The sequence below is a fragment of the Spermophilus citellus genome (assembly GCF_964194105.1).
Source record: "Spermophilus citellus genome assembly, chromosome: 1".
Lineage (NCBI taxonomy): Eukaryota > Metazoa > Chordata > Mammalia > Rodentia > Sciuridae > Spermophilus > Spermophilus citellus.
Window position 1 is genome coordinate 124,367,991 of NC_138182.1, and position 25,523 is coordinate 124,393,513.

Here is a 25,523-nt window from a genome sequence, read left to right on the forward strand (position 1 = left end):
TCCTGAGGGCTTCGAACTCATCAGTGAACTGACCCACGGATGCATTCATAATCTGATGGCATTACCAAGAAGTGGTTGAGTTCTTTATATCCTGGAGATTCGTGCTCTATCTGACGTGCATGTGGCAAAAATTTGCTCCCTAAATGTAGGCTCTCTCTTCACCTCATAGATTGTTTCTTTTGCCAAGAAGAAGCTTTTTGGTTTGAGTCCATCCCATTTATTATTTCTTGATTTTATTTCTTGCACTTTAGGAGTCTTGTTAAGGAAGCCCAATCTGGTGATGAAGATTTGGGCCTACTTTTTCCTCTATTAGACTATGGATCTCTGGACTAATTCCTTGGTCCTTGAACCAATTTCCGTTGAGTTTTGTGCATGGTGAGAGATAGGGGTTTATTTTCATTTTGCTGCATATGGATTTTCAGTTCTCCCAGCATCATTTGTTGAAGAGGCTATCTTTTCTCCAATGGATGTTGTTGGCACTTTTGTCTAGTATGAGATAACTGTAATCTCCAGGATATATAAAGAACTAAAAAACTTAACACCAAAAAACAAACAACCCAATCAATAAATGGGCAGAACAGACACTTCTCAGAAGAAGATATACATTTGATCAACAAATATATGAAAAATGTTCAACATTTCTAGTAATTAGAGGAATGCAAATAAAAACTACTCTAAGAATTCATCTCACATCAGTCAGAATGGCAGCTATTATAAAGACAACAACAATAAGTGTTGGCACGGATGTGGGGAAAACGGCACACTCATTCATTGCTGGTGGGACTACAAATTGGTGCAACCAATTGGAAAGCAGTATGGAGATTCCTTAGAAAACTTGGAATGGAACCACCATTTGACCCAGCTATCCCATTCCTCGGTCTATAACCAAAGGACTTAAAAATAGCATATTATAGTAATTCAGCCACATCAACGTTTATAGCAGATCAATTTACAATAAACTGTGGAAGCAACCTAGATGCCCTTCAATAGATGAAAGGATAAAGAAACTGATATATATACACAATGGAATATTAGTCAGCATTAAAAGAGAATGAAATTATGGCATTAGCAGATAAATGGATGGAGTTGGAGGATATCATGCTAAGTGAAGTAAGCCAATCCCAAAAAACTAAAGGATGAATGTTCCCTCTGATAAGTGGATTCTGATCCATAATGGTGGGGAGGGTATGGAAAAAATGGAGAAACTTTGGGCAAAGGAGAGGAAAGAGTCGGGAGAGACATGGGGGCAGGAAAGATAGTGTAATGAGATGGACTTCATTACCCTAGGTATGTGTATGACTGCACATATGGTACAATGCTACATTGTGCACAACCAGAGAAATGAAAAGTTGTGCTGCAATTGTATATCATGAATCAAAATGCATTCTTCTGTCATATATACCTAATTAAAATAATAGAATTAATTAATAATAAAAGAAGTGGTTGAAGTGTAAAAGTTGGGGCCTAGTTGAAAGGTGTGGGTCTTTGGGGGAGGGCCCTTGGGGACTATGTTTTGCACCCAGCCCCTTCCTCCCTCTCTCTGTCTCTTTCCCTCTCTCTCCCCCACCCCTCTCCCTTCCCTCTTCCTTCACTCTTTCTCCTCCCCTCTGCTTCCTGGCCACCATGATGTAAGTAACCTCTTCTGCCACATGTCCCCACCACCATATGCTCTCCCTCACCTCAGGCCCAAAACAATGACGCCAGTGAACCGTGGCCTGAACTATGAGCCCAGATAAATCTTTTCTCTGCTGTTCTTCTCAGGAATTTTGTCTTAGCAATGACTGTCACAGCTGACTAATATAGTCAGAGTCACTGAATCTGTCCCCTTCCCATCTCTCTCTCTCTCTTTTTAAAAATAGGTTTAAAAAAAGTGTTTGCTGAATTCTCAAAAAGTGTGTACCTGTTGTTTCTCATGGGACAGATCTGGGTAACATGACCACCTCCTATTACAAGACATTGTTAACTGAGCACACTGGAATTCAGAGAAAGATAATCAGGGTCCAATTAGCCAGGAAGAAGAGAATAGCTACTCCACGGGCCATCGGCAAAGTCTAGTCACAGACTGCTTCCAAGTGTCACTCCATCTCCGATATTGCATGAAGAGCATTTTAAAATCTATCATTACCCAGTGTAGTGGTCTCACCACCTTGGTCCCTAATGCACACAGTGCTTGGTCCTGGTGAGGATCCTCAAGTTAATCTCATTAACATGAGCTTGCTCACTCCAGTACCCCGTGGAGCACAGGGTGGGGTGCGATGGGGGTGGGGGGCGTCTGCCTCAGCTTTCTGTTCTTACCCATGAAAAAGACAGGCAAAGGAAAGCGGAAATCTAGGGAGCCAGGGAAACCACTTGGGGCTGCTTCTTCTCCAAGAGCCTGGCCAAGAGGTGAGGGAGCAGCTCAGCAGCCTTCATTGCTTATTTATTTGTTTATTTATTTGCAGGGAGCATCCTCAGTTTGACTTCTGCCCACAAGTCCTTCTTCCTGGAATGTCATCCTGGATATGCCTCTGGGAAACTCTGCCTGCCTCCTTGGATGTAGGCTGGGTGGGAACTTCAAGAAGGAACAGGGCATCCTGCAGGTGATACCACCTGCCCTGGCTTTTGGAGTGGCCCTCACCAGGACTTTCCAACCTTACTCTCCAGCAACTCCTTGCCCTCCCAATAAACACCTCCCTGATGAGAAGCCACAATGAATGCCCCTTTCTTGAAGGCCGCCCCCCAGCCTGACAGACACGTCTTTTAACTGCATTCATCCATCCTGTGGGGATTTGTGAGTGGCGAGGAGTTTGTGAGGTTCCAGAGCAATGGCTCTGGCCAGTGTGCTTGTCTGGCTTGTGCCTTTAATCCATGAAATGACCTTGAACAAATCCTTTCTCTTCGCTAGGCCTCAGTTTCTTCAGTGATAAAATGGTGGGTTGGACCAGACCAATAGTTGCCAACCATTCTCTGCAATACTTTGGGATTTCCCCAGGAAACCCTCAGGGGTTTACATCAGAACAGCCCATTATAATAACCTCTGAGCCCCCAGTTCACTTTAATTAGAATAGCTCAACTTCCATCCAATTTACTTATCAAGCATGGATTTTTTTTTATTGGCTAAAAATAAGTGTTTGAAGAATGCTGGGCAACACGATCTCTAAGAGCCCTTCTAGCTGTGGATCTCTGTGATTCTAAGCAGGTCGAATACTTGGTAATAACATCTCTTCATTCATCAGCATAATTGGTGCAGGAATGTCTGCCAAAACATACTCTATATCTAAATAAAATCTTCAGTGTGCAGAACAATGCAGCAAAGGACATTTAGAAAAGAGCAGGCTGTTTGGGACAACTGGAGACGAAACATGGCTTCGTGTGTCACAGTTCTGGCAGGGCCTGTGGTGTGGCGCTGGGAAGAGCCCTACCACAGCCCTAGCTGGTCTCTGCTGTTATAAAGCAAAGCACGCAAGTGAACTGAATCTGAGCCCCATCCTTTTGTTGGGCACATGCAATGTTTTGAAAACTTTCAATTAGTTATCATTAATATTCATAAATTGCAAAATGCATTAAGAGATCCAGTTTCCTGGCTCGTTTTGAAAAACTGGGAGATGTGACAATAACCGGCTTATGTTGCAGTAGGACAGCCATCAGCTGAAAAGGGGTTTCCACTAGTGCAGGTCTGCTCTCTTGGCCCCAGGCCCCCAGCTTCTCCCCATGTGTGAGTCTGCACTTATATTAGACCTTTCCCCCTGATTGCAAAGCAAAAGTAAGTGAAGCATAAATTATTTTTTATACTTCTGTCCTTAGTAGAGAAGCAAAAAAAAAAAAAAGTATACTGAGAAAGATGCTTTTCCAGAAATACAAGGCAGAAATGGTAACCTTCTCTCCAGGGGACATTTGTCAACTTCTGGAGATGTTGGTCATCATAACTGGGGAAAGTGCTGCTGGCGCCTTAGAGGGCAGAGGCCAAGGAGGCGGCTCACTGCACTGCAATGCACAGGGCATCCAGAGAATCACTCTGCTGCAAACCTTGACAGCACTTACTTTGCAGAATTCCTGTGGGTTTCCTGTGGCCTGTCCCTTCACTTTCTACATTACTGGCCTGGGTCCTGCCCTGCAGGCCTTAGTGAAACAGGCCAGGTTCATGATGAAGTAGCCAGAACAGCAAAAGTTGCTTCTTTCTGTCCTGATGGGGCCAGGGTGAGAATAGCGGTAACATCCAACAAGGGCGCGGTGGCCTCTGTGGCTTCATTTGCCCCAGGTTTTGCTTGAGTCTTCATAAGCACCCAGTGAGAAGGTACTATATCCCCTGCAAAAGCCTGAGGATGCTACATCCGACAGCTTGAGACCTCATAGCTTATACATGAAAGGGCAAGGCCCAGGCAGGGATGTGGCAGTCTGTTCTGGGCCTGGGCCCTCAGCTCTGCCCTGAACTTTATGAACCAACCCAAAGCCTTCCTGTCATCACTGTGCTCTGTGCTGGAGGCTCTTGCTACCAGCAACTACAGGACACACGTTGATGATCTCTCCACTGTGCGGCTCTTCCCCGCCCACTCTCAGAAGATGCACCGTTCTAGAAAGAGCAAGCAATTGCTGTCCAGAAAATCTAATGTGGATTCGCAGCCTAGGACATGTGGGGAAGCAGAAAGCAAAGTATAGGGTGGTTATAAAGAAGTAGGCACAGCCACTATAAATGCCTCCATTGAATAAGGTCAATAGCAAGTCTAGGACAGAATAATTAAGCATCAGAGTGTCAAGGAGGAAGCCTCCAAATCAGAGACAGAAACTCTCATTCTCCACTGCTGTTCACCCACCCATCTATTCATCCATCCATCCAGCACATATTTATGAAGCAGGATTCAGGCTATGGGCAAGGTTGATGGGCCCTATCCTCAATGAATGAAATCCATGCTATGAGACATCCACTGTTTAATCTCAAGCAGGCTCCCTCTTTGAGCTCCTGTCTGATAGAGGGAGGGGGAAAGTTTCTGTCTTGCAGGAGGTGATGGGAAGATTAAATAACATCACCTTAGCATGGGCCTCATTTAGACTTTCAAGGAATGTCTCCCTGGTTCTGTTCTACTTTCATGGCTATCACTCAGGTAATCACACATGATTTCTGCTCACTTGGGTGTGGAGCAACTTCTGGGGTCACCCATTGGCTCAGAAGACCCTCATATCCTCCCAAGAACCAATTCTCCCCCATGAGGTCAGAGGGTGTTTTGTGGACCACATCACAGAACAGGATGCAGGATGCAGACTAGCCTACCAATCAGCAATGAGCATTCCCGTGACGCACCAGGATGTGAGTTCCCACAGAGAAGTCTTGGGCATTCCCCCCTCTTATAATTTCCAATTTGACTTCATATCCCCTCGGGAGCATAGAGCACAAGAAGATCCACATCTGCTCGGGTGGTGGGATGGGAGATGGGCACCCTCCCTCCTTCTGAGCACAATTAGACATGCATTAAGGGCTGAGGGTATGCACGGTGTTAAATTGGGATGCCAAGCTCTTCCTGCCGAAACCCCTGTGGCCAGAGAACAGATGGTCTTCAGGAAGGAGTTGGACGTGTGTGCCTACTCACCAAGCTTGTACCACATATCGCGGATGGAGAAGCCAATGAGCCGTCTCATGTCCCCATACCTAGGAGGAACAAAGATATCCGCTTCAGGCCCCGTCTCAGAGCATCTGAGAGCCCCTCCCTCTTGAGGAAATCCAATAATGCAACTTACTTATTCAGGATTTTGTTGTACTTGGCGTGTGAGAACTGCTCCAGCTGCAGAGAATCCTGAGTGATAAAAGCTACCGCCAGATGAAAATAGTTGTTCCACAGCTGTAAATGAAAGAGAAGAAGAGTCATGGAGAGGGTGTAAAGTGGGAAGGCATATTAAATGCTGGGTGATGTGAATAATTTATGAAGATGGCAGAAGACCCGGGCAGAACCAGTTTAATTGTACGCGCTGCAATTTTCTAACTGGCACCGGCTCGGCTCTGAAATTAACATGCTGGCCAAAGCGAGGACAATGGATGGATTTCTCTAGGCACTGACCGTGTCCCCTCTCTGACAACAGGATTTGGGCAAGGATTATAGGGCTGGTGTTTTGTTGTGGTGCTTTTTGTTTGGTTTTTTGAAAGACAAATAACTTGCCCCAACTGGGAGCCCTGGTGAGCTCTTTCCTGCTCTGAGGTGGGAGGATAAGGCAGTCCAGGACTCGCAGCTTCTGTGGGAGGTCCCTGAGTCACTTGGAAGCTCAGAGGACCAGCCTGAGTCCATTCTGTCTCAAAGCACATTTTTCCTTTCCCTTCCCCTTTGTTCAGTGGTTTTCAGGTGTGGTGCACTGACCACCAATAGCACCTCGGTGCAGGTTAGACATGCCTCGCCCAGACCTGCTGAATCACCTTCCTCGGGTGAGGCTTAGAAATCTGTATATCAACGATCACGTGGGTGAGACTGGCTCACTTACCTGGAGCCCCCAGAGCTCAGTTTATATGTAGCCTTGTCATAATTGTCACGTGCACACAACCTGCCAGTGAGGAATGTGAGAGGCTAACACTAGAGCCCACTCTCCTGCAGGAAAGAACTCAGCCCCTGGAAAGTGCTCAAAAAGATGAGCTACACAGTGGCAATATTGACACAGGCCACAGACCAGAGTGACATAAGCAAGGTGCCACTGAACCTCAGTAGACCTGTCTGGGGTGATTCTAATATCCACTGCAAGGGCTGCAGCAAAGATGGCCCAAGACAATGTGTCTAAAGGGCATGGATCCTCCGAAGGATCTGTCAGCCTTACGGCTGGTTCTCTTCATCATCTGAGTAGATCCTCTGGTATCAAAGTCAGCTGCTGAGCCTAACTACCTGGTGCTCAAGGGCAATTGCCACCCTGCAAGGAGCAGGTGGGGACAGCTCTGCTGAATAAAACTGACCACTTTCTGGCCCCTGTCCACACTACATAGAAAGAGAGCAGAAAAAAAGCAGCTAGAGAAATCACCCTGCCATTGAGACTTTCATCTTGAACTCAGAGACGTTCATGGTAGGTTGCAGATGGCCAGGGGTAGGAAGGTAGGAAGATCCCCCTTGGAAAGGTCACCTCTGCCATCTAGAAAATTACTTTCTCATAGGTTGTGATTCCAGCTTCAGAAAGACGCAAACCAAGGGCCCGGTTTTTACCATGGGTCACAACTCCCTTATTTCAAAGCCATAAACACCAAGGACTAGATAAATTAAATGACCACCCAAGGTCATATTGGTAGTAGATATAATGAGAATTTAGTTATTTTTAATTAACTCTCAAAAAAGTCATAAAAGCAAATGTGCCCATGGTTTAAAAATTGAATGATAGAAAAGATTAAGTAATAGAAACGGATTTTTCAAGCTGACCTTGAACCCTAATTCCTCAGAAGAAAATGGTTAACAATATTGGGAATCGTTTTTCAAAAAAAAATTTTTATGCATAAATATACGTATGGAGATTTTTTTTCATAGCCTGCTGTACTTTGCTGTTTTCTTTTCCCAGTCTATCTTGCAAATGTTTCCCTATTAGCACACACAGATCTGCTTCACTCTCTTTTATTGCTGCATAGTATTCTGCTGTAAGGATGTAATTTAATTTAACAAATTCCCTATTTATAGATATTTAGCTTGGTTCCAACTGTTTTTCCTCTAGTAACAGTGCTGTAATCAACCTCCTTGTTTGAACATCTTTATGCATGAGAAATTATATTTGTAGCATACATTCCTAGAGGTGGAATTGCCAAGCAACTGGGTGGAGGCAGATTTTGTTGTTGTTAGTTTGTTGTGTTTGTTGCTGGTTTTCTTAGATGTCAGGACGAATTCCCAGGCTCCAGTCCAATTACCAGCCCCATTATCATGGGCGTCTTAGCCTAGCTCTCCAGTCTCTGTCTCTTCATCTGGAAAATGAGCATAATACTGTCCACAGGGTGCAGTTAGAAGGGCTAAATGAGGAAATCCAGCTAGTAAACTCCTACTCAGTCTCACAATATCAGTTCAAACGTTACTTCCTGTGAAAACCTCCCTAGTTACCTGGAATGAAGTAGCTCCTCCTGCTCCTCACTGTTCTAACACCCTGTTCACAGCATTTGGGACATATTTTAAGCAAACTAATTTATTTTCTGTCTCCACTACTGGAAACAAGCAACCTGCAGGCAAAAACCTCATTTTTAAAAAAATTCACTCTCGTGCATAAATGTCTAGCTTTGGGTCTGACCCAGCATGTGCTCCTGAAGTATTTGTTGAACGAGTTCATTCATGAACTAAGTACTCTGTGTATATTCTTGTTAAATCCTCAGAAATTATGAAATTTGTATTTTCCTCACTTTAGACATCAGAGAATTGAGGCTCATAGAGGTTAAATAATGTGCTCCAAATAGGGAAAGTGGCATATGAACACATGTTTATCATACTCTGGGACTTTCTTTGAAAAACTTCAAAATTTAATCGACATGTAATGATTGTATGAATTTATGAGGTGAAACATGCAGTTTCCACATATGTATGTATTCCTTGGCTAATTATAAAATCAGGAACAATTAGCATACCCATCATCTTAAACAGCTATTTCATTTCTTTGTGGCAAAGCATTCAAAATACTCTTTACTAGGTATTTTGAAACATTGGTATTGACTATAGTCTTTCTACAGTGCAGAGTTACCAGAATTGACTTCTCTTACATCACTCTGTACCCACTGACCAAACCCTTCCCATCAAGCACGCCCACGCCCACCCTGCCCAGCCTCCTAACCCTCTCTGCTTCTACGAGATTAATGTTTTTAGATTCCACATAAAAATGAGTTCACACAGTATTTGTCCTTCTGTACCTGGCTTATTTCACTTAACACAATGTCTTCCAGGTCTATCCACATTATCACGAAAGTCAGGGTTTCATCTTTTTATGGCTGAATAGTAACGTGTGTGTGTATGTGTATGTGTGTGTGTATGTGTATGTGTGTGTATATGTGTGTGTGTGTGTGTGTGTGTGTGAGAGAGAGAGAGAGAGAGAGAGAGAGAGAGAGAGAGAGAGTCACATTTTTCTTTATCCATTGATCTGTTGATGTACACTCAAACTGTCACCCTATCTGGGCTGTTGTGAATGGTGCTTCAGTGAACATGGGCATGCAGGTATCTCTTCTACATACTGATTTTCCTTTTTTTGAATAGATTACCAATAGTGGGATGCAAGGTCATAACAGCAGTTCTATTTTTATTTATTTATTTATTTTTACAGAACTTCTATACTGTTTTCTGTAATGGCTGTACCAATTTCTATTCCCACTAGCCATATATATAAGGACACCCTGTTCTATATATGTACAGACTCCATTCTAACAGGAGTGAAGTAATATGCCACTGTCACTTTCATTTGCATTTTTCTTACAATCAATATAATTCTAGTTTTCTCATACTGTCATCCACCCGCATGTCTTCTTTGGGAAATGTCTATTTGTCCTTTTTTTTTTTTTCCTATTGGGTTGAGTTCTGCATGTTGCCACCTTCTCAGGAGTACAGTTTGCAAACACAGTCCTCTCATTCTGTACCTTGTCTCTGCAACTCTATTGATTCGCTTTCTCTTTTGTGCAGAAGCTTTTCAGTTTTATGTAAACCATTTATTTTTGTTTTTTCTTGCCTGTGTTTTTGGCATCTTGTTCAAAATACTCTTGCCCAAACCAATGTCATAAAGCATTTCCTCTAGTTTCTTCTAGCAGTTTCATAGTCTCAGGTCTTACATTTTAGGTCCTTAATTGGGCTTCTGTTCTTAAATATCCTGCTCTTGTGGTAAAATTATTGTTGTCCTTCCTAGACTTCCTTTAGTTTTGGTTTTGGGGTAATGTTATGACTGGTTTATCTGATGTTATAGAGTCTTTACAGCAGAGGGATTGAGGATTTTGATCCTACAGAATTCTTTCTCAATGAACTTGAATTTTATTATTTACCCCAAGTTCCAATTTAAAGAAAGAACCTGGCACGTGGTGTCACAGGAACACAGTCTGTCCGTCCTCCTCTGTGGTGGGTGGGGGCACCACTGCCCTGGCCATTCTGGGCACGCTGCAGTACACGAGGTGGAAGTTTCCAGGTATGGATTCAGCTTAAGAGGATCAAACCAGAGGTTATCTGGGTCCCAACAGCTGAAGTAGGCAGGGCTGGGGAAAGCGTCCCAGGCATTTTCCTGCCTGGTGAAACCACCCGCCACCAGTCTACAATGAGTCCTTGCCATGCAAGGAACTTTTTCAAGGCATGGATGACTGCTACCTTCCTGTCTCTCCCTCACCTTCTTTTTACCATTGTGATTACATTTCCATTATAAAGACCAAGATGGCCTTCAATAATGACTGAGAATATTCTAGAAATTTTTCCATTTCACTGCATCTCTAATGCAGGCTTGAAAAAGATCCCAAGTTAGGCTGGTGCCCAGAAGCTTATCCAAAAATGCTTCCAGGCCTCCGCAGGAATGCCCTCACCCAGAGCCAGGGACAGAAATGGAACCCAGTACCAATTAGAGAGCTCCCTGTGGCAGAAACAGTTTTCAGATCCTAAGTGTAACCCCTGATTCCATAGCCAATAGCAGTCTCCAATACTGAGAAGCCTGGTCCTGCAGCCAATCAGTCTCCACCCCAGAGAGCCTGGTCCTGCAGTCAATCATTTCAGTGCTCTTGGTTTCGGAGCCAGCAAGGAGAAAGAGTGTGCTAGTGAAGCTAAACTGAGCTGTTTTCTAGAATGTAAAGGCAGTCTATCCTAAGCACCTGCACAAAAGAGTGGAGGGAGCTTGGGCTTTGCAGGCAGGTTGGGGTAGAATCCCAGTGGCCCCACTTAGCAGTTAGTGATATGGATATAGGTCAACCCGATAGGACTATGATGAGTACCAAAATACCCCAAGAAGATGCCCACTAAAGGTTAATTACCTTCTTCAAAAGCTTGGAAGCTGAAAGATGGATTTATATAGCCTTCTGTCAAGAGTCCATTTGGGTGGCTATAGGGGAATATTCGAGACTGGATAATAAAGAATAGAAATCTACTCCCCACAGCTCTGCAGACTGGGGGAGCCCACTGTGGAGGGGCTCCCATCTGGGAGGAACTTCTAGCTGTAGGGCCCTCATCACCTAATCACCTCTTAAAAGTCCCTCCTGACCCAGTTGCATTGGGTATTAAGTTTCCAGCACAAGAACTTTGGGTGCATGTTCAAACCCTAGCAATGGTGTTCTGCTTTGCTTCCAAACTCTTCAAAGCAATACCCTGGGCCCTCAACAAAAGCCCCCACTGAACTGAATTCTAAATCCTCTTGGTCTTCTCCGACCATAACCCATGCAAATGGATGTGCACACCAAGGCCCAGCATCTAGAATGGAGCCCAGGAATGCAAATGATCTTAGCTCTCAGTAAAAAACACCTTTTTTTTTTTTTTTTTTTTTTTGTAATTCCCAGGTCTTGTCACCTACAGAGTGTCACCCACAGAGCTTCTTGCTTTCTGCCCTTTGAATCACAATCCACAGTTCCGGCAAAGATATTAGGGATAATCCTATTGCACCTGCCCTTCCCCTGGACAGCGGCTGCCAAGGCCTGCCAAGCTGCATGATGGATGCTGCTCCTGCTGATATTAAATGCATAATTAATGAAACGTAAGGAGGAGACGAGGCGTGTTCCAGGCAGGGTACAAAGAACAAATCCATTCTCACATGGTGCAAGGGAAGATGGAGGAGAACACAGATAAGGCTGAAAAATGACCTTGTTCTTGGGTGCTTTTCACTGAATATCTATGGAAGCCTCATTAGGAAAAGAGACATCTTTTACTTTGTAAGGTTGGCCACTTTCCCACTTGCAGAATCTGGTGAGTGTGACAGACCCAGGCAAAATGTTGTTATGATCAGAAAGATGCCTCCCTGCTGTCCTTTTTATTGAGGTCTGACACGAGTTCCCAGGCTAGTCATATTTGTGGCTGTCATCATCATGATCAAAGTGACAATAATTATTATGATGATGAGTTCATATTTATTAGATAGCCACTATGCTTCCAGCCCTGTTCTAAGTGTCTTAGATTAATTAATTCACCTAAGCTTCAGAAATATCCAATAAGATAGCCACTCTCAATATCTTGATTTAATGTTGAAGAAACCCAGACACAAAGAGGTGAAGTAATTTGCCCACAGTCACACAACTCAGAAACTCAAATTTTTCCTGTATGGAAGCCCTATTCTCTGGGCATCAGATGCAGATTTCTTTTGGGTAAAAAAAAAAAAAAGCTGGATAAAACTTAAAACAGTGGCATAAAGAACTGGACTGAGCTTCCCTTGGAACTTTCTAAACCATGGAGGGGAGTTGCAACCAGAAAAGCAGGGTCCCAGCTGGAGCTGCTCACACCCAGGGAGGAAGAGCAAACCAGCTTGCCTTGCTGTGCCCCACGCCTGGGCTCTCCTGTGCCCCAGGCACGTTGTTCCAAGTTATCCACCTCCAAAAGCAGTGGCCTCATTCCCTTCTCTGAACACATGCAAAACTAGAGCCCCCAGGCACCTGGCATTCGGTGGGGATTAGACATGTCTCCTGATTCCAAATGGCCAGAGTGTCACACTTTGTTCCCCTATCGAAGACGTTTAGACTGGGAGACCCTCTCACCTAGTCTCTTCCAGGCTGCCCCACTGGGTGGTGAGGCCCTAGCATGTGGCCCCTGCCAGCTGTGTGGGCCACTGTGACAGCCACCACTGAGCTCTAGTCCCAGCTAGATGTGCTGTGTGACGGGGCCATGTCCTCCTCACCTCTGAGTCTTATGCCTGCATCCTGAGAGCAGAAATATCATCAGTGGTAGGTAGCTAGCTTGTAGGGTGGCTGCAAGGACTGAGAAAGAGGATGTCCTGATAGTGCATCTCCTGAGTCCCGTGTGTAGACGGCATCAGAAAATGACCCCTGCTCTTATTATCATGGTCACCAGACTCAGTGGCTTCTGTTTCCTGAGTCCCTACTACAGGAGACCCTGGGTCCCAGATTCCCTGGAGTGGCCTGTCTTTCACACATCCAGCCACAGGAAGCCATCTGGGCTTCCTGCCAGCTTTGAAGGGTGAGTTCTTCTCGGTCTAGACCTGGAGATGCCTCCTTCTGTCTGTCCAGGGACCTGCTGTTAGCCCCCAGAATGTCTCAGAGGCCTTAGTCTTGGCTGACTACGAAAAGAACCAGGAAGCCACAGAGATGTATTTGTGAGCTTTACTGTACCTCACATTTCAGTGTCTGTGGCTAGCTGCCTCTAGACTCCAGGGGACAGAAAAGGGAAAAAAAAGTGATATAATTTTGAAAGGTGGCGCCTGCTCTGCTGACAATGAATGCAGGTCTCACCCTGAGCACCAGATTCGTCATGTGGATGCATTTGCATGTGTGGCTCAGTTGGTGATTAGTCAGTCAAGCCTAAGAATTTGTCTTCCTACCTGCACCTCTCTGTGGACATCCCCAGAGGGACTGGCCCAGTCTCTGTGCTTTGTGATGTGTGTGACAGAGCAATCATCTCCAAGGTGTCAGAGGTATCGGCCACTTCCAGTGCCTCACACTCACCTGGAACTCAAAGTTCGTGTGTTCCAGAAACTTCTGGTTCATGATTTCTGCAAACTTGTTGATAGCTCTCAGGAAGACCCTGGAAGAGGGGAGAAGGTTACTAGACCATCTGAGCATGCTCCCTCAGGCATCCCTCCACTTTGCACAAAACCAAAACTCCCTCACCCTCCCTCAGGGAGAGGCTCAAAGACCCAATGATGATTTGCACATGGCGACCAAGGCAGATGACACCTATCAGAGTCAAGACCTGGGGCCACGTTTGCCTTGCTGGAACTCAAGAATGGACTATTTGACTTCCTTTAGAAAATCTGCAGGGCCTTATGTCTCAGATATTAGAACTTTGTGGCAGAAAGTTCGTGCTATCCAGAAAAGATGCAACAAGAAACTAACCCCTCCCCAAGCAAACCAATAGCACTCCACCACCTCCCACCATCTAGAGAAATCTATCATCAGCAGCTCGGTGAACATAATTTCAAAGGTCTCCTCAGACGTATACATATGCATGATATTTTAAGGATATCATTTTGATAAATGGCGTTCCACAATAAATGCTGCTTCATAGCCTGTCTTTTTTTATTCAGCAACAAATCGTGCTCTCCTTTCGTGCTGGTGAACGCAGATATATATCATCCTTTTTAATCACTGAAGAATGTTCTGCTGTGTGGATGTGTCACCGTTTATTTAATCAGTTTCATATTGATGGACCTTTGTGTGATTCCTTGGCTTTTTTTTTTTTTTTTTTTTTTTTTTGCTACAAACCATGTTCCAACAATCACCCTTCTGTGTACATCTTGAACCTCCTATGAAGACCTTGGGTCTTCTCCTCCACATCATAATACTGGTCAAACCCAGCCCACATTTAACACTTTGCTACCAGTGGTCAATTTGCATTTGTCCAAAGAGTCTTCATGGCCACCTCTTCCTATTCTTCTACCCTGCAGAGCCCAACTGACTAGTCTCCCATCTTTTGCCCCCTCCTCCTCAAGAGCACTTTGCCCAAAGGGACCATTGCTGACGTCCATGGAGCCTGTGTCCACAGGACAAGCCTAAACCCTTTTTCTGCCTCCATGACTGGGACCCTAATTTCCTTGGGCTCAGTTCTTGCCATGGCTCCGTGCTTCAGGTCGCTTCCTGAGTACTTGGCTGTGTTGTTCCTGAACAATGCCCACTCCTTCTCTGCCTGCCTGTCATGGTCTAGATCCTTCCATCAGTCTCCTAAGACCTAAGTGAACACCACCACTTCCTAGACTCCGAGGTGACTTCCTACACCCCTGGTCACCACACTTCACATTCTAGCCGTCTCTCCGCAGCCTGATCTCCTAGAGCGTTTTCGGGGGAGGGTCTGTTGTGTCTTTGTCACCGGGATTTCCTTTGTTGTCATGGTGCAGGATGATCTACTTGTCTGTCTCCTCTATTAGACTGCACTTCCCTGGGGACCTGAGATGCCCTCAAGAACAAGTACTCCCTGATCACTTGCCTCTGACTCCCAGGTTCACGTCTCCATCCCTGGCCTCTCCCACTGGAATTCCAGCTCTCCGCTCTATATTCCACTTGGTTGACTAATAGGCATCAGAGAGGCACATGCCTGGAACTAACATCCTAATACCTGCCCTCCCAACCCCCAAACTGTGGTCTTCCCATCTAAGTGAAAGACAACGCCTTTCTTCCAGTTGCTCAGAGGGGAAAAGAAAATCCCAGCAACTTTGGTCATGCCTTGACTTTTGGATTTTTCTCAGATCCCACTGTCTTAGCATTGCTTTCAGAATATATCCAGAATTAGACGGGTTACTGTGGCACATGCCTGTTATCACAGCAACACCGAGGCTGAGGTGAGAGGATCACAAGTTCAAGGCCAGCCTCAGCAACTTAGCAAGTCTGTCTCAAAATAAAAAATGAAAAGGGCTGGTGATGTAGCTTAGTGGTAAAGCAGCCCCAGTAGGAAAAAAATAAAATAAAAAGAATAGATCTAGAATTCAACTACACCATGTCCTCTCGCTGCCATCCAACTGAGCCAAGCCACTGTCCTTTCTCGCCTGGATTTTTGCGGTAGTCTCTCAACTGTTAGGGAACAGATAGATGAGGATGGTGGGAACATAAGATTAATAGAATAATTCCATAAAAGGGGCCCACTGTGTTTAGCCCCACATGCTTTCTTTTCCAAAAAGCAATGTACCTACAGCCTTGCCTGGCCTAAGTGGACAGGATGTGACACATTCCTCAGCAAAGTACGTGCCATCTGCAGGAGAAATGTGGGCCTGAGACATTGTGGATGGGAGAAACCCAGGAGACTTTGGTGACCAGATCCTGAAACTCAGGGAGAAAAGGACAGTTCCTCCTAACCATAAAACCTGTAAGAATGCATGGTTAAGGATCCAATTAGAACAGGTCAGCATGGGCCCAGGTGACCTCGAGTGGCCATTGCAGTAGGGAATTGAAAATTTGATGTCACCCTGCCATCAGTCAAAAGTCAAGTGGTGGACCTGGGCGGGACTGTCTGGAAACTTCTCTGGGTTCCCCCAGTGAAACTGGAGTGCAGGAGAGGCACATTGTCTCTCTTCTCTCTGAAAGGACCTACTCTCTCCCTTGAGAGTGTCCTTCTTCCCTTTTCCTATTCCTTTAATAAACCCAGCCTGTTCCTCTGAGCCTCATGTCTGCAATTTTTTCTGACTGGGGTTTGAGGGGCCTTTAGGCTGCCTCAGTTTCCCCAAAGGCTTTATAATACAACTGCAATGTGCCCAACTCGCCTCTGTTTTTAGGGAATGGAGAGCAGATAGCAGCAGCCAATGAAAATTGCTCGTTCAGTGAATGACTCATTCAGTGAGTGACCTACCTGGACTACCTGAACCACCGTGGGAGGCCACTAAGGGAATGCTGAGGAGTGAATGGTTGCTGTAGGTGATCAATGAGACTCGCTTCTGGTTGGGAGTCTCTAGGAAACTCTATAGAACACATTTGCATGTCAGAAGTGTCCCCTCCCAGGGGACAAACTTATTGGGCTATTGTACCGCTAACATTGTTCCTTATTGGCTGAAAGTTTTTCTAGGACATTAAATTCCTGGTACTTCTGATTTGTCCTGCAGATGGGCTGAGCACTCCATAGCCAGAGAAATCCCAGAGAAAGAAAGAAGCAGGGCTTTCTTCAGATGCCTGGAAATGCCCACCAAAGCCACTGGTATATTTTGGGTAAGTGGAGAGGTTGGGCAGGTGCCTCCAGCACACTGCTTGTCCGGGTTGCTGGGCCTGGTGTTCGGGAAACACTTGGTTGTTTGTTGAACAACAACCACAACAAAAAGCACAGGGTGCCCTGGAGTTGGGATCACAGAATGTGGAGCACACACACACACAAATGGATGTTATTTCTGGTTTTGCCACTTTCCGGCTATGTGGATTTGGGACATGTTAACATCACCTCTGAAGTCCCAGTTTGCCGGCTGTGAAATAGCAATGCTGTAACCTCTTTCTCAGGGTCGCTGTGGGGTGTAAGCAGCGAGAGCATGGAAGTGGTGAGCGCAGGGCCTGGTGCAGGGGCACCAGCATCATGCTGGCCCCGATGGCCTCAGAGCCTCTAGGGTGGCTCCACTCTGCCTTCAAAGGCAGGGCCAACAGCACAACACACACACTGGAGCAGCTAGCAAGATATCTGAGGCAGGCAGGACCACACAAGGGCAGAGGGAAGAATCCCACAAGTCCACTTCCCGAAGGGCTGTCAAAAGGGAAATTTCTTTGGTTTTGCTGTTTTGTCCCTTGTTAACATGCCTTTGAAACAACATCTATATTTTCTCCTTAAAGATTAGTTAACTGATTCCCCAGATGGAAACACATTGAGTGGCTGTCATATTATGTATAAACATCTCGGAATCTGAAAGATGATACCAAAATGAGGGGTTTTACACGTTCTCAGCAGCCACAAAGCTATCAGTAATCCAGGAAGAGTCACCTGTCAGCTGAAACCTGTCTGGCATTCTCCCAGACAGTCCAGTCACCAGGAACCCATCCACCCATGCTGAGGGCGGGCACTGTGTCCTTCCGTCCCTCAGATTCTTCTATAGACAGAGTATCACTTCACTTTGGTCACGTGGGCACTTGGAAAATACGGCTTTTTTCCCTCCTTGTTTTACTTTTTTTTTTTTTTAAATAATTGCTCATAAAGCCTAAGCACTAATGTGGTGAAGTGGGTTGGAATAAAAACACATCAACTCTGTTGTTCTCAACAATGAACTTGAATTGTTGAGAACCAAGTCCATTATCAAGTCTCAGCCCAGCACTTCCCATCCATGATCCTTGGCAGGATGTGTCTGAGAAATACCACCACACAGCCATGCTGTGGATCAGGAACCAGGCTCTGTGCTCTGCAGGGTCCCTCCTCTCTTCCCCTTCACCTCCCCACCCCTATCCCACATGAACTCTCTGAGCTTGACATTGCTGCCATCTTGGAGCTGTGAGTTTAGGTGACTTTCCCAGTGACCCAGTACCTGTGCAGTCCCAGCCTTCAGAAGGGAGGTCTTTAACCACCATGCATAAGGAAATCTCTGCATTTCTGCCCGACCCCAGCCATGAGCTAATGGCCTTCATGGTGACCGTGATGGAGGCATTAGCAGTCACCATGTGAACACTGTCCCTGTGCTAAGTGCTCTGCCGACACTGGTTCATTTAATCCTACCCACTCGGGCAGGTGCTGCTGTTCCTCCCACTGAACAGCAGCAGAGAGGACCTCGGAAACACCGGGCCATCTCGCATGTTCATGCCGCAGAGCCAGCCCCGCCTTTCTCTAAGGCCTTGCAGGTCAGCAGGACCTGCTGACTCTTCTTAAGTGTAGCCTGCCATGGACTTGGGGCACCAAGTGCCCCTCCCCTCGTCCTCCAGGCACCAGGTGTCTTTACGCTACTCCTGTCACTCTGCCTTTCTGCTCACTGCTGACTGGACCCTGGGCTCACATTTGGGGTGACACAGTCTTCCTTGGGCTGCCAGTAGCCTGAGGGGGGTCTTTTGAGTAGTTCTGCCCAGTGAGGACCCCCAAGTTCATTGGGAGTAGATTGAATCCTTGTAAGTGGCACAAAGCAGGACCAGGGAGAAGGCCATGGGCTGGGCCCTTGCGGGAAGCCATGAGTGGATGTTTCCATGAGCAGCTAGAAATCATCCGCCATCGAGCGAGAGAAGTCAGAGAAGTCAGCTATCGTGAGCAGGCAGAAGCTGCAGAAAGAGAAGTCAAACGCAGTGCTGCTCTCCCCCAAAGCTGTGCTGCATGAGGTGTTGACGCGGCCATTGGGGGTCCTTGATTCCTATGCCTTTGTACAGCAGAACAAATCCTTGTTACAGAAGCAGCTGAGCCCCGCGTCCCGCCTCCCAAGTCAGCCTCTGTGACATCTATGCATCCTTCCTTTGGGACACAGGAAGGAGAGATGCACATGGACTCCTGAGGGGGCTGGAGCAAGCCTCCAGTCAACCTTCCACCCACCCCTCTTCTGAGCTCCGACCTTGACCTCCATGAATCTCAGTTGCTCCTTCTGTAAAAGGAGCCATGGGTGACGATCAAACAAGAGGCAGTATTTGAAGCTGGTGGCCCAGAGCCTCAGCACATAGAGGTCCTCGATAAATGTCAGTCGTTACTATTCTTAACCTGCCGCCACCTTGTATCTCTGGAGCAGGAAGATCTGAGGCTGATAATACCCTGAAGTGACAACACAGCATCAACACACGCCCACAGGTTGACAGGTGCGTGGTGTGATAAAAGAGGGAACATGCCCCTTCTGGGGAGACTCACCAAGCTGGGGTGAGGGCCTTTCTGAACCCCACCCACCTGCCCACTGTGGGAAGCTCATGGGATGTAGTTAATTCTACTGATCAAACTTGAAGATGGAAATGCAAGAGTCAGCCAGCGGGCAGGGCTCATCCCTCTGAAGGAGGCACTGAGACATCCATTTCCCCAGAGCCCTTGAGCCACTTCCCTCAACACAGAAGCTCTGGCACCACAAGGCTCCAGTCAATCAGCAGATGCCAGCTGGGCACCAGGCATGGCTTGCCCCAAGCGCCTGTGACATTTCCTGCATCATTTAGGGCTCTAGTTAGGGATGCAGGAGACTCCCAGACTCGGGAAACCAGTAGCCTGTGGACATCCAGATGAGGTGAGCCTGCCAACAGAAGGAACCATAGAGGTCTCCCTCCCTGTCTGGGTGGTGTGGGTGGAGGAGGTGGGAACTCCAAAAAGGAACAGTCACATCCACGTAGGGAAGGAGGAGGACGGGGATGGTGCTCCTCACCCTCAGCACCCTCAGAGACCACTAGATAACTGCTCTAGGCTGCCCCCGGGGGACTCCCTAGGTCAACTGCCGTGACCCTTATGGTGTGCCTGTTATGGGCCTGAGATGATATTAGACCTTAAAACATGTCACTGATAAATGCAGACAGGATGCAGCCAGATCTGCCTCTTCCGTGAAGCATTTTGGCTACGTCTAGAGCATATAAAAGTGAAAATGGAAGTTTGCATTCGGGAAATGCTGGCTCTGTGCCAATGCTGTTCTGGCCACTTCCTGTGTATTACTTCATCTCAGTCCCCACAATAATCCTCTGTGACAAGCACTATTGCTAGTCCTACTTGACGGTGAGGAAAACTGAGTCCAGAGTGGTTAAGTATCTTGCCCAGTTAACTGATAGAAACAGGATTTGAGCCCAGGAAGTCACAGGTTTTCACTTCTCTGTGCTGCCTCTGGGCGGTCTCCGGGGGCCATACAGCACTAGGCCATATTCCCACGGGTGCACTTGTCTCCCCACTAGACTGGAAGCCCTCTGCCACCTGGGACCATAGCTTGAACTGATCTGTGTTTGCCCTGGAGCCCGGACAACTAAGACTTATCAATAACTATTTGTTGATCGGTCAACTGCATTTAAAAGGAGCTTCAGGGATTCGTATAGATTCCCAAGGCCCCAGAAATGCTGGAATTCCAGATCGAGGCACAGATGGAAGGGGGAGAAAAAAAAAGAGTTTCCTAGGCACCATTCTGTAAATTTATAGTGTTTTAAAGAACTTGATTATTTAAAAATTAATCATGTCATGTAAATCAGATCTTACTGAATGCTGCATCTCAACAAAAAGGGGGGGGAAAGCTCTAACAGGAAGCATCTCTTGCAGTAGACTGTCATTACATCTGTCTACACAAGCGGTACACAGCTGGGGCGACATTTGATTTTGGAAAACCCCACTCCTTCCTCCAGCCCGCACAAAAGTGAATAATGGATTACTAATATGTGTATATAAATCATAAGTGATGAGAGAAAATTCATAAAAACAAGCAGATTTTATAGAAAACATAGATAATAGGGAGAAAAGAGAGGAGGAGGCGGAGGGACGAAGACAGGAAAGAAAGTTAGTTATGATGTTCAGACTAACAAGTGAAGCTGTCCAGGCCACAGGAACCAGCTGAGGTGCTGCAGAAGAGAGGAGGGCATTGGGCACCCCGGCCGCTGTCCTGTTTGTCCCACCTAGCTGGGTCCTTGGCAAGGCCCCCCTTCCTTGGGCCTCAGGACACTTGTCCAAGCAGTGCCCTAAAGGTTAGGGCTCAGATCCAATGGCTTCTCTGTTCCTTATCAGCAATGCAGTTGTGAGTAGGCTACTGCTCATCTATTCTGTGTGCAGCTCCTCACCGAGAAAAATGCAGATTCTGACAATTTTACCTCATTGTAAAGTTGTTGGGGGATGAAATGAGCGAATGCACCTGAAGCATTTACCACCTGGAGGAGGACGCGATGAACATGAACGTCAGCAGAAGCAAATGGCACAGAAGGAGCACAACAGGGAGGAAACTTCAAGGGGCCGGGATCCTAAGGGATCACTGTGGCCAGAAGGTGAAGGAAAGGGACCAAGCCACGTGTGTGAGAAGCCAGGCATTGGGTGGGGGAGGGGTGACATCAGCACATGCTTCTCCAGTTCAAGACCACATTTGTCCTCTCCTGTGGTGGCAGCACTGTCACTCATGGGGTTCTTCCCAGCCACCGGGCATTGTGCTGGGAACAGCTCATTCCATCCTCATGCTGCAAAGTCCATCTTTGGAACTATACTTAGCTGATCCTTAAGAGATACAAATGTTTCCATTTAGGAGACACTTCCACTTTCTCCGGCTTCTAGAAAATTCTATCCTTATTTCCTAGGCAGTGAGAAACAAGGAATCATCTTCAGATGAACAGACTCAGGTCCGTAGTGAGCAGGGGTTTCAGGAGGGGATGTTCCTCCAAGGCACTGGCCCACAGATCCGCATGTGTTTCTTTGGAATGACTGTGCAGGCCACTCAGCGGGAGGCCTGTGGGCAAAACCCCAACACCTTACCAACCAGTGGGCAAAAAAGCAAAGGGCCCTCCTGTAGTGCAGGAGCTGGCTGCCTCGAAGCTCCAGGTGACTGACGGGTCATCGATATATGACCAGCTACAAAATTATGGGGGCTCGGTGCAAAAGGAAAATACAAGTGTCCTTGTCTAGAAATTGTTAAGAACTCCGGGATACCAGAGCATTAAACCAAGCATGGAGCCCTCCGAGCCTTGGGCTTTGTGCACCTGCCTGTCTCATGCCCACAAGGCTGGGGAGTGACCTGCCTCTGACCCAGCATGTGGCCTGGGCCCAATTCCCACCAGCACAATAATCCTGCAGAAGTCAGCTTGCACCTGCGTGGTGTGAAGGGAGAACCTGGAGATGGCCCAGCTGAGACGCTCTGACACCTGCTGCTGGGCTGATCTTCCTCCTCCCAGGGGAAGCAGAGGCACACAGACAGACAGCTCCTTCCAGAACAAAGCCCTCCTCCACTCCAGCATCCCTGGATGTTGGCCCCAGAGCTCTCTGGGCAAGGGTGTCCACTGTCACCTGGTGGACCATGTGAGCACAGGGAAAGCAAGGACAGGGAGGGGGGGCCAGCTGGGGCTGGAGTCGGCTCCAAGCATGGGAGATAGAAATCCTCAGGCTGTATCAATGGCAAATCATCGATATGTAAATGTTCCTCATCTCTCTTTCCCTTCCACCAAAGAGAACTCAGCTGCGGCACGTTCGACTTTTCTCTTCTTCCACCCTCTGGGGACCTTTCTCTCTGCCAATCAGCACTTGGGTTTCGGGATACAGAAGTGAGGCAAAATGTAGAGGGTCATAAACTGGGAAGCTGGTGTGAGATGAAGGGCTTCCCTGGGGGACCTGAAGCAAACACGAGAGCCAAAGAAAGGGGGGGAGAAAGGGGAGAGAGGGGCCAGGAAGGCCCCGCTGAAGGTCATGGGCGGGATGTGAGAAAAAGGCTCTGAGAGAGACCAGGGGAAACCTCACCATGTGAGAGAGATGGGATCCAGGGGAGTGGATAAAAGGAATATTAGAAGATGTGGCCGAGTGTCAGGATCTGAATTTCACTGTGTTGAAATGTAGTAGAGACGTAATGGTAAATACTGAAATCTTTGACAATTAACTTTTATCTCCTGCTGGGCTGGGCCATGTTGGGTGTGAGCTCTACTTGGGTTACACTGACAATCCATAAGATGTCCATAGCTACGATGTGCACATCCAGAGACACCCCAGTTACAACACACCAATGGCTCCGAAGACAGATTCATCAGTAAAACTCTATTTCCTAAATCCTCTCTTGGAAAATGCTGCTTAATCCAATGAAACTTCCTGTACTTCTTTTTCCATAGGTCACAGGATATGTTTGATTATTTTTAATAAATTTTGAAATAATATAATTAAAAATGCTTCCCTATACGTGCCTGTCTAGAGAGTTCAGGGAAGGTTTCAGAGACAAAGTGTGGTATTCTAACTGGGATTTCAAGAACAGAGAAGGAGTGGGGGACTTCTGAGTAATTCAGGATGAATGTGAAGTTCTCCCCTGGTTTCAATGTGGACAGGATATGTCAGCACTTCAACTTCTTCCCACTAGGGGGAGCTATCCCCACCTCATGGCTACCAGTGATCTCTTCATTGAGCCCTGGGAGATGGCCTTTGTGGGGAAGGTCTCCCACCTGTTCTGAACCATGCTCATGGCCATCCAGTCCACGGGGTACACATTCTTCCCGATGAGGTCCTTGAACATGATGAAGGTCTCCATCAAGAAGTCCTGAAAGAGTGGAGAAAACACGCCAGTCATGGGCCTTGCAGGTAGGAAGTGACTTCAAGTGTCCAGGTCCCGTGGGCTGTTACAATGTTTCCTTTATTATTATTTTTTTATAGAGAGACAGAAAGGTAAGGGGATCAATTCTTCATTGAAGCTAATTCAGGGAAATTCATTGCCATGCATTGTAAATAGAAGCATAAAAGTTGGCTTCTGAGAGGCTCTTTCGCAAATAAGTAGAACATGAATATAGAATAAGGAGATAATTTCAAAATAAAGCCCTATTAATTCTGTCTTTGAGAATAAAGAAGTAAATGTATTCATCGATGTGGCAATTTTATAATCATCTTCCCAAATATGTATTTGAGCAGAAAATAATCGACACCATATGAACACATCTCAGGCCATTTAGCAAATAAACTATTATTTAAATGAGCATCTAATTAGCAGTGGTGTAAACACAGCTATTTCATCTGTCACACACACACACATACACACACACACACACACACATATGAGCAGATTAGAGGGAGCATAGGAACCAGGACTCTCCTTCCCTCCTTTGGAGAGGTTCAAAGTGACTTCAACACACTCCCTCAGATTTTGTGGTGGGACAAACTTGGCCTCCATCTTTGCAGAAAACAAATTCAGTACAAATCCAGATAGCAAAGACCCAGAACCTGTGACCCTCTTGAGCTGGAAGTAATAAAAACCATATCGCTTGAATGCTTTAGGTGAAGCCTAAAATCCAGAGGGAGTCCCTTCAGAATTCTTTCCATAAGCAGTGGTTTTCAAATCATCCTGACTGTAGAATTCTTTGTTCAAAGGAAATCTCACCTGGAACCTAATATTTGAAATAGATAAAAGTAGATGGGCTCTATGTGTGTGTGTGTGTGTGTGTGTGTGTGTGTGTGTGTGAGAGAGAGAGAGAGAGAGAGAGAGAGAGAGAGAGAGAGAAGAGAAGAGTGCAGTTAGAAAGAAAGAACATAATTTGAAAATCACTGCTTTAAGATAAATTGCAAAATTCTGGAGATGGCATTGGTTCTTTCCCAGCAGTCTCTGCTTCTAGGAAAAATGACCTCAGTGTTCTAAGTCCCAGCTTCCACATCAGCAGAATGGGGGCAGCATCTATCCCCAAGGTTCAGCACGGTGACTAGGTGCACCTGTTCACTGGGAGCTTAGCACAGAGGCTTGGAGCCAAGAGCTCCTTAATGCTGGAGATGTTAATGGCAGGGATTGTTATTCACCCAAGTGTGGCTCTCGTCCCAGGTACATCCCCTTCCTATGGGATGGAGAAGGCTTCTGGCTCACAGATGGACCAAGTGGCTTCTGACTGAGAAGATGCATGTAGTGTGAGGGGCAGAGCTGAGGTTCAAGGTGGACCTCGGGCATGTTGGTCCTGTACTGCTGTGGAGCCTTTGTCAAGAAGACTGTAGAGCTGAAGCAAGTGACTCCTAACACTCATGTCATACTGCTAGGAGAATCAGATAAGAACGTGCATATGTTCAACAAGTAAGAATTCTCTTCCCCACCTTCCTTCCCGGGAATCGTTGTTTACATAAAGGATCAAAAATTAGGAATCTGGTTTTCCTATTTCCGTGTCCCAAGACATAAAGAACTTGGTGGGGGTGGGAGAAAAACTGGGGTTATTCCTTTTATTTGTCTTTTGAGTATCCAGAAAAGGGTTCCATTTATTTCTAACCCTACTACGAAGAGGAGAGCCTTGGCTCACTGCTGGGGGTGGAGGTATTGGCTCCCAGTCATTCCCTGAGGAGGGGCCACTCTCTGAGGGTGGTCCAGGCTCAGCACCCTGGTCTTCCCAGGAGAATTAAGAGAGCTCCTCGCTGCAGGACTCCTGCCCCTGGAAGTGGTGAGTGACAAAGGACCACACTGACAGGAAAGGGTCCTCTACTATACCCTGGGACAGGGCAGCTAGG

General features: G+C 46.5%; 1 protein-coding gene across 1 annotated transcript in view; it reads right to left on the minus strand.

Moving 5' to 3' along the window:
• The window catches only part of DOCK2 (dedicator of cytokinesis 2), a 400,926-nt gene that overhangs the window by 78,380 nt on the left and 297,023 nt on the right, over positions 1 to 25,523 (minus strand). Inside the window, exons 29-32 of the mRNA XM_081269393.1 lie at positions 23,498 to 23,592; positions 13,520 to 13,598; positions 5,710 to 5,810; positions 5,562 to 5,620 (exon numbers count right to left, since the gene is read on the minus strand). Coding sequence (XP_081125519.1) covers positions 5,562 to 5,620; positions 5,710 to 5,810; positions 13,520 to 13,598; positions 23,498 to 23,592 — 334 coding nt within the window. The remainder of the gene's footprint in view (positions 1 to 5,561; positions 5,621 to 5,709; positions 5,811 to 13,519; positions 13,599 to 23,497; positions 23,593 to 25,523) is intronic.